The sequence below is a fragment of the Tetrao urogallus genome (genome assembly GCF_951394365.1).
Source record: "Tetrao urogallus genome assembly, chromosome: 1".
Classification (NCBI taxonomy): domain Eukaryota; kingdom Metazoa; phylum Chordata; class Aves; order Galliformes; family Phasianidae; genus Tetrao; species Tetrao urogallus.
The window spans coordinates 70,403,702-70,419,346 of NC_136813.1; the positions used below are offsets into that span (position 1 = coordinate 70,403,702).

The window sequence follows — 15,645 nt, forward strand, 5'->3', positions numbered from 1 at the left end:
TACTTTTCATGTATTAAATCTGAATTTAATCTATTGTTTTATAGCTTATTCACTCAGCTGTAGGAATTTCTGTTAGCAATACCTCTAGCCTTCTTTTTCATTTATGTTGTAAATCAGATAGATACTGAAATCTTTGCCGTTCATTGTGTCCCATGGCAGTTAAATTTTTAGGAGCCTCTGGTGATGAGAGTCTTCTAGAAATCTGAGTAGTCTGTCTTGAAGATTGCTATTGTCCATGGCTATAGAAAACCTTTCTATGAAGAGTAACACGTGAGGCATAGCTTTTCTGCACAGTCCCAAATGAATAGCAATCATTTTAACGTACTAGTTAGTACATCTACTGAGTCTCTTAATACAATTTCTACTTCTTTGGTTAACTTAGGCATTAAGTTTACAGATCTGAAATTCTCCAGGTGCATAATGAATATTTTTTTTTTACTATTGTTCTCTTCCTTTTGTTCTTCTTACCACTTTCATGTCTTCCTTCCACAAACATTGCTTTGTGCAAACAGCTGTCAAAGTATTGTGTGGATGGATAGTTTCTACATCGCAGATACTGTTTTAGCAATTGCCTCTGTGAGTCTAAGATAATTATTGTCTAGACCTGGCAACTCATGACTACCCACTTAATTGCGGACAGCTGAAAATAATATAAGACCTGTTCTTTGCTCAAGCAGATGTGAAGGGAGTCGTGTATTTTATCCTATGGGTTTATTTTCTTAGTACTCTTACTACTACTCATGTACTTTTTTTTTTATTTTTAATCCTAGAACCTTTAAGAAATTATAATGCAATCTCTTTCTTGTTTTGCTAGAGCAGTTCTGATTTTTCATTATTTGGATGGGTCTTCATTTCTCTAGTGGATGCTATTTTAATTACTTTTTAATTCAACTTTTCAGGAAGAGGGAAAAAGGTCTGCTTCTTTGGTAGGTATTGTGCATTTTCTCTGAGTTTCATGCATTGTATCTTCAGTCACATGTTCTCTTAGCATTACACCATCTGGTTTGTTCCTTTTAAAAATATTCTTCACTGTTATGTAGATGCCCTTTTCAAAACTAAATACCACAGTGTGGATTCTTACTCTTTCAAGAATGATTAAATACATATGGCCTTTGGCACAGGTTAGCTCTTCAGTGGCGAAGTTCTGAACTAGGTTCCTTTCAAGTCAGGAGTTGAATACTGGACTATCCCATTGTAGTAGTCTGTGTCTTCCATCTGTTGTCCATTTTAAAACTTTCAGGACTTCCTGAGTCCAGAGATCTGTGGTTCTTCAAGAGTAGCCCAAATGCGTTATTTTGTGATCTAGGATTGGTTATGGCTGAATGAGAGTGCTAAGGAAGATGCTTGCTGTCACTGTTATTTCTTGGTTGTAGTATTTACCCTCCGTACCTCTCTTGCAAGATGCATCCATCCTTTCTTTTCGTTTTACAAGATGGGTTAATCTTGCAATCGTGACAGCTTTCCATCCTAACAGACTACTCCCATTGCCTTCCGTTAACTCTCCTAGTAGTGTTCAGCCCAGAGATGGTCAGATGCATGTTTTAGTGTACTAGGACACCAGCCTGTGAGTCTGCATCCACAAATCTATGAGTCCTGATGAGATGCATCCCAGAGTCCTGATGGAATTAGCTGATGTAGTCACCAAGCCACTCTTAATGATATTTGAACAGTCATGGCAATCAGGTGAAGTCCCTGGTAAAAAGTCCCCGGAAAGAAAGGCCACATCACACCCATTTTTAAGAAGGGTAAAACCGATGACCTCAGGAACTACCAGCCTGTCAGTCTGACCTCTGTGCTGGGAAATATCATGGAGCACATCCTCCTGGAAGCTATGCTAAGGCACAAAGACGACAGGGAGGTGGTACAGGAGAACCAGCATGGCTTCACCAAGGGCAAATCCTGCTTGATCAGGTGGCCTTTTGTGATGGTGTCACTGCATCGATGAACAAGGGAAGAGCCACTGATGTCATCTATCTGCACTTCAGTAAAGCTTTTGACATGGTACCCCACAACATCCTTCTCTCCAAATATGGAAAATATGGACTTGATAGGCAGAATGTTCAGTGGACAAAGAACTGGCTGCAGCATCGAGTCCAGAGAGTGGTGATCAATGGATCCATGTCTGAATGGAGATAGGTGACAAGTGGTATCCCACAGGGGTCGGTGCTCAGACCAATACTCTTTAATATCTTCATCAGTAACATCAACAGTAGGGTCAAGTGCATCCTCAAAAAGTTTACAGATGACACCAAGCTGTTCCATACAGTCGACACACCAGACGGAAGGGATGCCATCCTGAGGGACCTAGACAGGCTTGAGCAAAGGGCCCAGGAGAACCTCATGAGATTCAACAAACCCCAGTGCAAGGTCTTGCACTTGGGTTGAGGCAACCCTCACTACCAATACAAGCTTGAAGATTAGAAGATTGAGTGCAGCCCTGTACCTGGGGGTACAGACGGATGGGAAGCTAGACATGAGCCAGTAATGTGCCTTCACATTGTGGTCCAGAAAGCCAACCATATCCTGGTCTGCATCAAATGAAGCACAGCCAGCAGATTGAGGGAGGTGATCCTGCCCCTCTACGCTGTGCTGGTGAGACCTCAGTTGGAGTGTTCCATCCAGAAGTGGAGTCCTAGGTACAGGAGAGATATGGACCTGTTGAAGCGTGTCCAGAGGAGGGCCACAAAAATGATCTGAAGGATGGAACACCTCTCCTACGAGGACAGGCTGAGAGATGGGACTGTTCAGCATGGAGAAGAGAAGGCTTCAAGGTGACCTGATAGTGGGCTTTTAATATCTAAAGGGGAGCTACAGGAAAGAAGGGGGCAGACTCTTCAGCAGGATCTGCTGTAACACAAGAAGGGGAAATAGTTTCAATCTTAAAGAAGATTGATTTAGATTGGATATAAGAAAAAAAAACTTTTACAGTGAAGGTAGTGGTGAGACACTGGCACAGATTGCCCAGAGATGTGGTTGATGCCCTGTCCATGGAGACTTCCAAGGAGAGGCTGGATCAGGCCCTGGGTGACCTGATCTAGCTGTGCATGTCCCTGTTCATTGCAGGGGAGTTGGACTAGATGATCTTTAAAGGTCCTTTTCAACTCTGAGGATTTTATGATTCCATGATTCCTCACCCCCAAAAGTGAGTGTTGACAAGTGGTAAAAGCTGGAGAAGCCCAAGATGTCATCCTGGATGCGCTAAAACTGAATGTGATCAAGAGAATTGTAGTAAGAGAAATTTTCTGGAGAGAGGTACAGAGACCATTTTGTAAGATTTCATTCCTTTTGCTGTTATTCTGGTGTGGTTGTACTGCTTTTCCTGGTAAGAGGGTTAGAATGAAGACTACCCAGAAACTAAATTCTTGTTGTATCACTTGATATCCAGATATCTTCTAGCAGCTATTCTAATGGTATGAGTAGGGAAGGTTAGAGGTACTCTCTAGCGATTATACCTATAAAAGTATCATAAGCTGATATATTATAGATTTTATTTTTCCCTAAATATCTTGGGGGAAAACATTTTGGAAACGGGTGATTGATTTGTTTCTTCAGTACAGCAGAACACATGGAGTGACTTTATGTCCTTGCAGTATGAGCTAGCCTGTAATATGTTTGCTCTCTCTGATAGGCCCTCAGGCAGCATGAGTTGTGATTTGCTGTCACACGTGAGGCAGTTTACAACAATAAATTTCAGTAAAGCTTTGTGTAAAAATAATGTAACAGTACTGCTTTCCATTTCTCTGTGTGGGACAGCAGTCGCCATCTATTAACCAATTGCTTTGCTTTATGTAAACAGTGAAGACAAAATGAGCTTTCTTGAAGTCTTTTTTTCTGTATATTGAAATCAAATCAACAGCACTGGGAAACAAAAAAAATTAGTGGTAGGGATTAATTGTCTCTCCACATTGTGTAATAATATCAAACAACTGCGTGTGACTTTATATACAGCTTTAATCATATCTTCCTCTTCAAGTAGTTATCCTTTAAAATGACCGTATAATGCATATTAAAGCCTTTTCCACAGCTTTTCTGAGTCTATATGGTGTTCTTCCAGAAAAAAGGAACAAAAGTGGAGCTTTGCTCTCATGAAGGCCGTGGTGCATCTTAAGATGGAGCGTGGGGGTGGTAATATGCACAAACGCATTGAGTTCTTTCCCTGCAGAACCTCCTCCAAGAAGAGAGCCTGTACACACAGCACATGCAAAAAAGATCATGCTGGAGGGCTGTTAATGAAGACTCACTTCTAAAATTAAAGACTTGCTTATTTGAATGTTGTTCAGAGAGGAAGCTGGTAGTATGCCGATCTTTTATAATCATTTTTAATACTTCACATTTGTGGGGCTCTTATTGCTGAAGCACAGATCGTGATTTTCACAAATGGGATGAAAAAAACTTAAAAAATTAAAGGACTTTTAGAATCTTTTCTTTTTTTTTTTTCTTTTATAACCAAAACCAGGAGATGAGGGTGGGGAAGTGGGGGAAGGGAAAAGCTTTGAAGTCTCTGAGATCTTTTCCCTGAGGTCAGAAGTTTCTGATGATGTAACATACAATACAGACCAAGCCTTCACTTATCAAGGTTAAAGTTGACGGAGCTTGTATGAACTTGTCAATCATAGGAAGCAGGCAAAAACAAGCCAGCTGTTGTGAGGCATGGCTTTGAAAATCCTCTGTGTTACAGTAAATGAGAGGCAGAGGTTGAGACGCGCTCAGCTCTGTGAAGCTTTCGAGCTGACTGGCGCATTTGCAGGGATGCAAAGCTCCCATCTCCAGTGAATGCGGGTAAACATCTGTAATCCTGGTAAGGCTGCCTTATGTTTGCTGCTTGAGTGCTAGAGAGACAGTGGGATGCACGAGCCCTGGGGAGCTTTTCCCCTCTGTTCTGGACAGAATATCGCAGTATGGATTCATACAGTATTTCTTTTGTTCTCTGAGTACACGCTGTGTCTTCTGTCTCTATCAGCAGAAGCTACAGTAACAAACTAGGAATGATGCAATGCTAGTGCAGGATTTTATTTCGCTTAGTGTAGATGCCTGTTGTATTGACTGATGTTTTAGGAGAACAGGGGAGAAAATGTGAGCTGATTCCAGCTAAGATGCTCTGTGTGCATGTGTCCCTGCACACGCGCTGTTTTTAGCAGCTTTTGTTTTCACAGTTGGCATAACGCACCCTGGAATTAGACGGCAGTGCCTTTCAGAAACGTTTGTTTTCTGCACCGAGCTGCAGAACTGCTGCTGTGGCTGAGGGTGCCAGGCTCAGGGTACCTCCCGGCGAGGGGTGGTACAGGAGCTTCCCAGCCCATCGCTTTCCTGGCAAGCTCTGAGCGCAGGCTCACCCGGAGACAGCTCCGCAGCAGCGGGAGATAGTGACTGGGAGAGCAGAAGTGGATGTGACTGCTGGAAGCAAGCGGTGAGTGCAGCGCTGAGTGAAAGGTGGCTATTGAAATGGGTACATGTGCATGCTAATTAATTTCAATACCTCTTTGGCATTTTGGTCGTCAGAGGTGAGCTGTGTGTTGTTCATTTTGGTGCCTGACTGAGTAACCCAGGTGACCTAGCTATTATTCACAATGTGTTTCATTTTATAGCTCCTGTTACTGCATTTTTGTTCAGCTGCAAGCAGCTGTTTTCAGTAGTAATAGAAACAAGAAAATAGCAACAGCTTGTCAGAAAAAAAAAACCTAGAGGTTAAAAAAAAAATCATAAGAATGGCAACTGGAATGTAGCTTTTTTGAATAAACTAACAAAAAAATTCATTTTTTCTTTCAGCTATTTTTAACAGCAATGTGATTTCCTTGTTAGCATTCTTTGAAAGTATTGCCTTTTGTCTCTGCAGTGGTTGCCATTTCTGTAATATGATGGCTCTGGTTATACTGTTGGGATATTCTAGTGACTGAATTCAGTGTGTAAGTACAGAGCATATTAACTGGTTTGCTCATGGGAGCAGAAGTCATTTTAAATTCATGCAGGCAGACCACTGTGTGCTAGGGCAGACATGCAGTAGGTAAAGGAATGAGAAAACAGCTATAAAAACATGATTTATTTTTTTTTATCACTGATATTTGATGTGCTGCAAAATGGAGGAGGTGCTGTTATTTTCTGATCTAATGAAAGAATAGCATCTCTTCCTCTACCCTTTCCCACAGTATTTTTTCCTCCTGCATAGAGGCTCCTGTGCTGCATGAAAATTCTTTTCGATCACATTTGATTTTTTTTTTTCCTGTGGACCTATGCATTGTGCTGTTATTCCTGACTGACTGGCCTACATTTTACTCATCAATGTTGTGACTTTACATACAGGCTGCAGAATTACTGTCTGTTAAATTTAGATCTGACTTTCATGGGGAGAGAGGTAATGCTTTTAGAAAGAATGTGAAATGAAAATCCATTGTCGTGTATGTTGCCACGCAGGCAGGACACGAGCAAAATTGAGGTTGGACAGGCAGAGTGATGAGCAGGACCCGTTACATTTCTGTGATAAAGCCAGGTGATTACATAGAGGTTGTTAACTGGAGTGACATTTTGTTTTATCACACTGGGTGCAACATCTAAGCAGTATCTAGTGTGACTGAACAGATAGCTACCATCAAATGCAGATAACATTAACAGGGATTGTAAAAAGGAATTGGAAAACCAGGGTACATCATGATAAGTGGGTTGTAGTGTAACAGTGGTGCGCTATGGGGTGAACTTTGTGAAATATCTTGCTGGTTTTGTACCTTACGTTGTCTTCTGCTGTGTATCAGGGCATCTTTTTTGAGAGAGAGAAAAAGAGCAAGAGATCAGCATTCATTATTCTTCTAATCTCAAGGCATGTTTTAAGACCTTCTGCACGGATAGTGGCTCTGGGATGCTAGTTGCCATCATCTGTCTCCTCAAGCCAATGGAGTGAACAGCTGTCCTTCCTTGCAGTGATTTTTGTGCTGTGCCTCTTCTAGAAGTAGTTGCTGTGGTGCAATCTTCATCATGGTCATTGAATTACATATTTTCTAGAGGATCCTCTATTCTGTGTATTTGTTTAAATTTTCTGTGTTGCTTCATATTCCAAGGTCTGATTTGTTGTCTCTGGAGTTGTTTTCATATCCTCTATGTTGTGTATAGTGCATATTCTACAGAGTAGGTCTTAATAGCAGATGACAGTGCTTCTGACGGTGCTTGTCAGAAAAATGGACCACTGGTAATAATTTCCCTTGGAACATTCAGACTGTGGTGTTGTAGTGTCACTGTCTCCTTACTATTGTTACAGCAAAACCAGCTTGAGTGTCAAAGCCTTAATGGCTGCTACTGGAGCCCCTGAAAGAAAAAGTATGTGGGACTCAGATGAGGATTTAAGTCCCTAATCTAAGTAGATATCTGCATGAAAGTGAAGTGCCTACTGTAGGTATAATCCATAGATATCTTGAGCTTGATTCACTTGGAGAAATGCAGGTATCTGGAGAGACCTGAGCTGGCCAATTGTGTCCCACTTGGCATGGAGCTGCCAGCTCTTAGGGGGATGTATGTCTTTCAGTGATTAAAGTTTCTGACGTGTTTGGGTAACTACATCGAGCTCCTACCAATGGATTGGACAATTAGCTTGTAGAGGCAACTTTAGTGTGAGCTGAATGTCTTAGATTGCACTGACTGTATCTGTATGGATTGAAATGTGATACTACACATCTGGCTCTCAGGTAGACCCTTAATTTTTTCCTGTGCATCCAGTTCTAACTTCGTAGCATCCTTTTGCGGTCTCAGGCAGAACTGTACTGGGTAGGAGAAAGTACTTTTTATTTGCAGGCTATTGCACAAGTGCTTTCGGATCCCACTGTGCAAAGTGCTATGCAAATACACAATGAAAGCATAGTTTCAGCGCATAAAGTTCACAGCTGAAAAAGCGGCATAACGGCAAAGACTGTGCCTATAAACAGGGTTTTGGCATAAGCAAAGACTGTTTCACAATTGCTGTAAGCCACATAATTATCTGTTTTGAGCCAGGTCAGTTCCTTGATCCAATTTTCTGTGAGGCTGTGAAATTTCTACTGTTAATACAATGAAGAGAGCAGGAAGACAAAATTGGAGTAGACTGTGACTGCCTGCCTCTTCAGGCAAAATATCTGCATTAAAATCAGCTTGAAAGAATTGCAAAACTGTGGCCTTGAGTATGCGGGGCTTGTTGTAGAGTGAGGACTCTTAGGGAGGATTTTGTGTAGGTAGGAAGGCCTTTTTTCTAGGATAGCTTGTGGAGTTTCAGAAGGAATTTAAGGTAAATCGGAAACAGCTACTCCATTTTCTTTTGCCAGTTAAGGCACTGGAGTACACTTTGTTGCTTACATAACCGTTCTTAAGTTTTATGGTTGCGCTGTAGTTGAGGTCTTTAACAAAACAGTCTGTTTTTAAAATGTTAGCTGATCAATTTTTGCTAAGGTTATTTAGTCTGGGATTTTCAAGTTGGACCATCTTCTAGCACTGTTCGGCTTGACTTGAAGCATTCTCAAGAAACTGTAAAGATACCTACACATCAGATACGTTGGATTGACTGGGTTCATTCCCTTTTATTGAGATACAGCGTTCAATCAGATCATTCTACATTTATGTCCTGATTTAGTCAAATCCTGAGTATGGGACAAAAGAAGGAAATAGTTTGGGGTTGTTTTTTACGGCAACCAAAAATGTTATCCATCTGATAGGTATCTGTAGTTAATGATTCATTTTGGTAATTGCTCATTGACTCCACCAGCATGCTCCTGTTAGCACGTGCATGTGTATCTTATACACTGTTGTTATATTGTTGCTGAGAGGTGGCAGGATTGAGGAGGAGGCTTGGTTGGTTTCCCTGAGAATTTCCATGGCTTTTCAGTGCTCAGTGTATATGCCTGGAGCTAGCAAAGCTGAAAGGAAGCTGGGAGATACACTTTTCCATTCAGGAAGAAAATACGAATGTCATTTTTTAAGATGTATCTTTCCACTGTTGTAGTGGGCTTCCTTGTTCTGCTGAGTGACTATAACCAATGATGGAAACATGAGCCACAGAGCTGAACCAGCTGATGGATGACTGTGAGCCTCTGGAAGAGCTGAACCCTATTCTAAACAAGGTTCTTGAAAACAAAGCAATTCCTTTTTTTTTTTTTAGTTGGAAGCACTTTTGTTCCACCTCCACCCCAGTTTAGATATATGAAAGCTCCTTCACTTAATTACCTCGGGCACTTGCATACCTTAAATACCCAAAGCAGGTACAGTAGGGAATGTTTGTGTTAGCCCTCTGTGTTGGATTCGCTTTTCCCAAATACCACTGAGTATCCTCAGCATAAATCTGTTGATTATACTTCCTTTACAGTTCAAGGTAAGTGCACAATATGAGAAGCCTGACTATCAAACCTGGAACAGCCTGCCAAGGATGAGGAACATGGCGGTAGCCATCCTGTCTTCATTGTGTTGGAAGGGCTCTGGCACTTGGATATTGTGGCATTGTGTTGTGGGGATTGGGAAGCTTTAGGTTTGAAGATACTTTAAAGTTTTTTATTAGGAACATTTTGTTATCTAGAATGAAAACTGTAATTAAATCAGTAGTCGTGTTTTTACTGCATCTCTTGCTTTGTGATGTTTGCTTGTAGATGAGGTTGTTTCAGTGGTATGTTATCCCTGAATAATTCTGTGGGGCCTCATTTCTGAATTGGCCCTATTTTGGGCGTACCATTACATGAAGTACAGACAGATTCTGAGTAGCTCAGTGGACTTCTTTCTATTGATAATAATCTAACACCTTTGCAGGTTCTTTCCACTGTTCTCCTGGGGCTTGAAGCTTGTTTTCTTTTCCTCCTTTCTGAACAGTAAGCTGAAATCTTTCCAAAATAAGGTGATAAGCATGTTTTGCATGAAGATCCACCCACACTGAATGCAAACTAGCCTCAGTGTTGAATGTAGCCACCTTTTCCAAAGCCCATTTTCTGTGGCACTGCATAATGCTTGATTAATTTTCTGGAAAGGGTATGAAAGCACGTATGGAATCACTTAATTTTGTCTCCACATTTGCAACCATAGTGTATCTAAATACATCTGTGCTGTGACTCCTTATTTCCTTGTACTTTATTTCTGTAAGGTGACAGGATTACCAAAGCATTCATTCCTTGTGAGCCAGGGTAACAGTAAACAAATTTTGCTACTTGCTTTGGGTTTGTAAACGTGTCAGATTAGTGGTGTGCTCCTGTTTGTTTCCACCAGCACACCCACTTCTGATGTGCATGTTAAACTCAGCGTGTACTTTACAGACTGGCAAGGTAGTGCATGTCATTTGTCTGCAACATTTTGTGCCATGCCCATGATTTTTATGTGCACCTAAGTGTAGCTATTATACTGTGTAATAATATGGTTTATGTATGTGAAGATGAATAGGGAGGCATGATTTTTTTTTTTGGCACAGGTTAACTAGAAGAAAATTATGCTGTGCATAGGTTATCAAGACAAGGAAGAATGCTGATTTAAACACAGTGTTTCATACTTAAGGCCTGAAGACTTCATTTGGTAAATATTTCCATTAAAATTAGGGGAACCATTTACAGGCCAGTTCTGCTTACATTGAGCACTCTAGAGAAAACCAGCTGACTCCAGAGATGCCACATAACCAAATCTGAATAGCAGTGGCCAGGCTTGGGCCTTGGTCTTTCTGGCCTTAAAACGTTTTATTTAACAACACTATCCTTAGTCTGACGTTAAAATGAGAGTCAATAAATACTGTCTTTATAAAATAGGATTGACTCAGAATTTGTCAGACAACTTGAAGTTTTCTGAACCAGCTGCACTTAGTTAAGAGCAATATGAGGAGATGTCACTTGAAACAATATTCGTCTCTTAATTCATGTTAAATCAAAAATGTACATGTTGAAATTGAATTTAAAAGTTTTACACCACATGAGAGAGAATTTGGAAGTAAATTGAGAAAAAGCCATCTCTCTTAGAGGGGCAGCACTGTTTTGTTACTGACGCATAAAAATCCATATGAATTATGATTTTTAAAAATCCTATCCCATCAGGCAGCTTAATGAAAACGTCCAGGTTTGGTTTTTTTTAGAACTGTTCACATAAGTGCTAAAACATCACAGATCCAAGGACTGAACAGAATCATTTTGAATGTAATTTGATCGTACAGGTGTGAAAAATAAAACTTTCAATTTGTTGTCTTTTTGTAAAACGTCTTGGTTTGTTTCTTTGTTTATTTTTTGAATTTAATTAAAATAGTAACACAGTGTTTAATTCTCCTTTTCTTTTTGTCTTGAATTCATGATGTCTCTAACCTGTTACTTGTTTGGTCTTCTCTTGTCTCAAATGTAATTTTCATATATACTGATGTTAACCACCTACATACTTGCATTCAAAACTGGTACGGTAAGCTTAGTAACTTGCTTATATTGAAAATTGTAGTTAACCTTACTTTACAAATACGCTGGGAAAGATGAGTCTTTCACAGTCTCCTCAAAGGACAGCTTGAGCAGTGCTCGTCTAAAGGATGGACCCATCAAAATGCAGAGCCCAGAGCTGTCAGTAGCACAAGCCATTAGTAGTTCTCTGAAGCTTTTTACTTTTCTAAGCAGCTTCTTTTCTAATCTCTTAGTGTCTCCTCAGCCTCTTTAGCAGAAAGCAAACCTGACTCCTTTCAGGGCTCCAGAGGTACTTTATTTTTTCTTTCTTTCTTTCTCAATCTGTCTCTATCTGGCGAAGACAAATGAACTACATATCTTGTGGCAGAGCACAAGCCTGGAGCTGCTAATGCCTGTTTCCTGACTACACAAACAGAGAGTACACAATTGGAATAAAATAAAAAATATTACTGTGCAGAATAAGGCCATTTTGGCCACTGTTTGTCATTTATGCTGACGTTTAGCTTCAGCAAACATTTCGTTTGCACTTTTACCTCATTTTTCTCCAGTTATGCATATCTAAAAATTCAACCTCAAAAGTTCATAATTAAATTTCAGTGTTCAGATTTTATTTAAAGTGACATCAAAATATTAATTTTGCATGTACAGAAGAAACACATTTTCTGCATTTCACTGGTGACTCTGGAAGAGAAGTGGAATTACATTTTAGAACAGAAATGGAAGAAAAACATTTGCACGTTTGGCTGTGCCACAGACATTTGTGCTTCAGCTTTGCTATGCATTTAGCTCTGCCATGTACACTGCAGTGCCTCAGGTTAACTCAAGGTTGTGTCGCACCCTGTGATGCTACATACCCTAATTTAGCATGACATTATGCTTTGACTCATCATGTTAGATTAAGTACACAGAGAATGTTTTTGAGCCGTATACTTACTCTGAATTGCAGGAGTTAATATTGAATGTTTGCTGTGATCTCGGTATTCAAGCTTTTAGGCTTCCTAGATCGTCTGTGGCCTCACAGAAATAAAACAGCAGCATGCTAATGATGTTTTCTTCTCCCTAGGCAAGCTGATATCGGGGCCCTAAGAGAAAACCCACGGGAAAAAAGGGATCAGCTGGGCCAGAATATAGGCCACAAGTGGAAGGCATCTGTCAGACCTTTGCATGCGAGAGAGCCGACGGTTTTGTCTCACGAGAGCCGCGGGAGATCTGGGACGTTGCCTAGTGATTACAGATACTCTCAGGAAAACGTGAATGAGAAGAGCAAGGACTGCAGTTTGCCTCATCTTGCGTGTTCTGAGCCACAGTCCTTGAACGAGAACCACTCCTATCTGTCCCAGGGCACCAGAGAGGAAAGTCACAGAACAGAGCCAGCACTGCTCAACAAGAAACGTGGACCTGCTCCTCAGAGGCCTCCACCACCTAAAAGAGATAAATACAGGCGACCAGATAATTCTGCACCATCGCTTGGTGCCTCTTCTGAATCCTTGCTGGCAGCACCCAGCCACCCCTTTCCGTCCTCTTCCCCCAGCTCTGCTGAAGTGTTTACAAGTCACTCATCTCTCTGTCAGAGTCCCGTAGTTTTCAATGGAAAACTAAAGAGTGATAATCCACAGGAACTTCTGCAGGCATCATCCACAGAGAATGTTTGTCAGCACTTAGAAGAAAAAACGCACCTTAAGTCCGAATCTGTGTTAACTTCCAGCAAGTATCGGTACCTTCAGAAACCTGACATGGAGACATCAAGGTCCCCTTCTCCTCAGTTTGCACCACAGAAGCTTACTGATAAACCTCCTGTGTCTGTACAGGATGACAACCCAGCCAGGTACTAGCCCTAATTCTTTAATAATTTTAATACCCTTTTGCCCACTTAGGCATTATTAATGGTTGACTGTTCTATTTCTTCAGTAAAAGCACATCCTTGGGTTCATTAAGCATAAAAATTTCCAGTATATCCTAAAAAGACCTAAAACTTCTGTGAAATTCCACTAAAATCCATGAGCTGGTCTGGGGTTTCTTTTAGTTGACTGATGCTTAATAATGAGGGATGCAGCTCAGAATTAAAGCTGGTAGACAGTAGAGAACAGAAGGTTAGATTCTAATGGATTTTCCAATGTCTGGGTAGATTCAGAATGTTTGCTGACCGTTGTCATTTCCTCTACCTCAGGCTCCGTGTGAATACAGATCAGTTTAGGGACAAAGCAGATATGGGAAGGGGAACTGTAATCCTTTGTGAGAACATCTGGTAAGGTGTACTGTGAGATTATGACTATTATCATGTTCCTTTTACAACGAAATTTGGCATTTCAGGTAGTCTGTTGAGGGGACTGCAGTGCTATTCATAGTGAAGTGGACTGAAGGTTCTGCAAGAGAATGTCAGTCTAGATAAACTCAGGATTAGACAAGCCAGCTGAAATTAATTCATTTCTGTGATTGTCGTGTGTTGCTCATATCGTAAAAGGTTATTCTCCTGCCACATAACAAACTTGTCCATGAAGCTCAAGAATGTTAGTTTTCATTATTCTTTCAGCACTATAATTCGTGGTTAAAGAATGAAAATAAAAATCCACACTATCTGAATGCTGAGATGGTTTCTCTGTGCTAAAGCAGTTGAACTGCCTTTCTTTACTGTAGTGCAGATGATTAAAAAGACTCAGTCATCCTGTTTTCCGATGCCTTATGACATGGAAAGCATAAACCATTTTTTCTCTCTGTGGATGTTAAGCATGCCTTGACAGTTTTCCTCTTTAAAAAGGAGGTAGGAATGAAATTTCTCCCTGCAGTATTTTTTAAGACAGAGAAAGAATACAGTATCCTAAGCAAAGTGCAGGGTGTTGTGTGGTCTCTAGCACCTGTCTGCTAAGGGGGGTGACAGTAGCGACTTCTGTAAGGTACTGTTTTGGGAATAGATACAAAAGATGCACAAAAAAAAAAAAGCTGATTGTATGTGGCCTTCCTTTTCACTGAGCTTTAATGCTGAAATGCACACTGATGTATGCTAAATTACATGCCCGTATCTGAATGATATTTTGAAAGTGGTTTTGAAAGTGCTTAACTTAAAGTGCTTAAGTATATTTTTCATTGACATTTTAAGATCTTAAAATCCGTGCTCAGCTGCTAATTACATTACTTAATAAAACAGGTGTTAATGTCAGAAATATATACAATCTTATGCTATCCTGAGAGAAAAGTCCTTACAGTCCCAAAAGAAATGCAGATCATTTTAGGTAAAGAATTGCCATCAACTAATCTAATTTCCCCAATTGCCCCTCCCACGCTTATGCACAGATTTTATAATTCCCACAAGTTCAAAATATGTTCCTCTTGGAGTCCTGTTGGATCTGAAAGGTGTAGGCTTTATTTAAAAAAATAAAATTAAATTTAAAGGCAGGGAATGACTTAACATGGTTCAGCCAAGAACATTTTCACCAGATTGCATGAAGAGAGCAATTATACTTACAGGGAGGTCAGACTGAAAAGCAGAGACGTGAGCAAGCTCTTGAAAATAACAATCATCCTGAATGCAAAAGCCCTTGTCTGATGGCAGTGGAGGAGCCAGGGCAAAAGGGTATGCAAAGGAGGACTGCACATTTAAGGAAGTGTTCTTTTGGCTGTGTTAGAACATTAATAGTAAATGGTAGCCTGTGCCTGCACTGCTATCACTGCTGTACTGCACTGTCTTATACAAGCTTGCTTGGAAACCTGTGAGAATTGTTTAGTGTTCAACACGGGATAGAAAATCTGCCCCAAATGTGTGCAAAACCATGCATCCAAAGCACTTGAGGAAAACAAATGTCTATTGGGAGGCTATTTGGAAGCAAATACACTTTTAAAATGTAAGATGCTTCTTCTGGAAAAGACAAAGTCAGATAGATTTTTGTGTTCTTTGCAAAAGAAAAATACAGCATGGAAAAGTATAAGTTTATATTTAAGAAAAGTGACACACCCATGTTTAGAGGAAACAAGCTGTAGTATGTCTTGGTCACTTATATGGAAGGCAGCAAGCAAGCAAGCCAGATGAAACTAGATATTTTAGCTAGTAGGCAATGTTCCTTTACTTGCTGTAGGGCTTCCAAACCCACATTATGAGAATAATTTTAAACTTTCTGCAAACTCAAAACCACCAAACTAGACTTTAGTTTCTTATATGGTTTACATACAGTACAAATGTTTTAGTAATGTTATTTAACATGTTACTGTCCAGTTTAAAATATTAGCCACCTCTTTAAGTAGCTTTCTTTCTTGAATGTCCAAGGTGGCCCTTTGTAGTACACGGTACATGATTTTGGCTGTAAGC

General features: G+C 40.4%; 1 protein-coding gene across 2 annotated transcripts in view; it reads left to right on the forward strand.

Moving 5' to 3' along the window:
* Positions 1 to 15,645, forward strand: part of SHROOM2 (shroom family member 2) — a gene marked incomplete at both ends in the record, with an annotated part of 120,276 nt that overhangs the window by 91,975 nt on the left and 12,656 nt on the right. The window contains one exon of one of the 2 annotated variants that reach the window (XM_079548649.1): positions 12,412 to 13,173. In XM_079548649.1, the coding sequence (XP_079404775.1) occupies positions 12,412 to 13,173 (762 nt within the window). Of the gene's footprint in view, positions 1 to 12,411; positions 13,174 to 15,645 lie in introns of those variants that run through there. The other variant, XM_079548650.1, reaches the window with a different exon arrangement.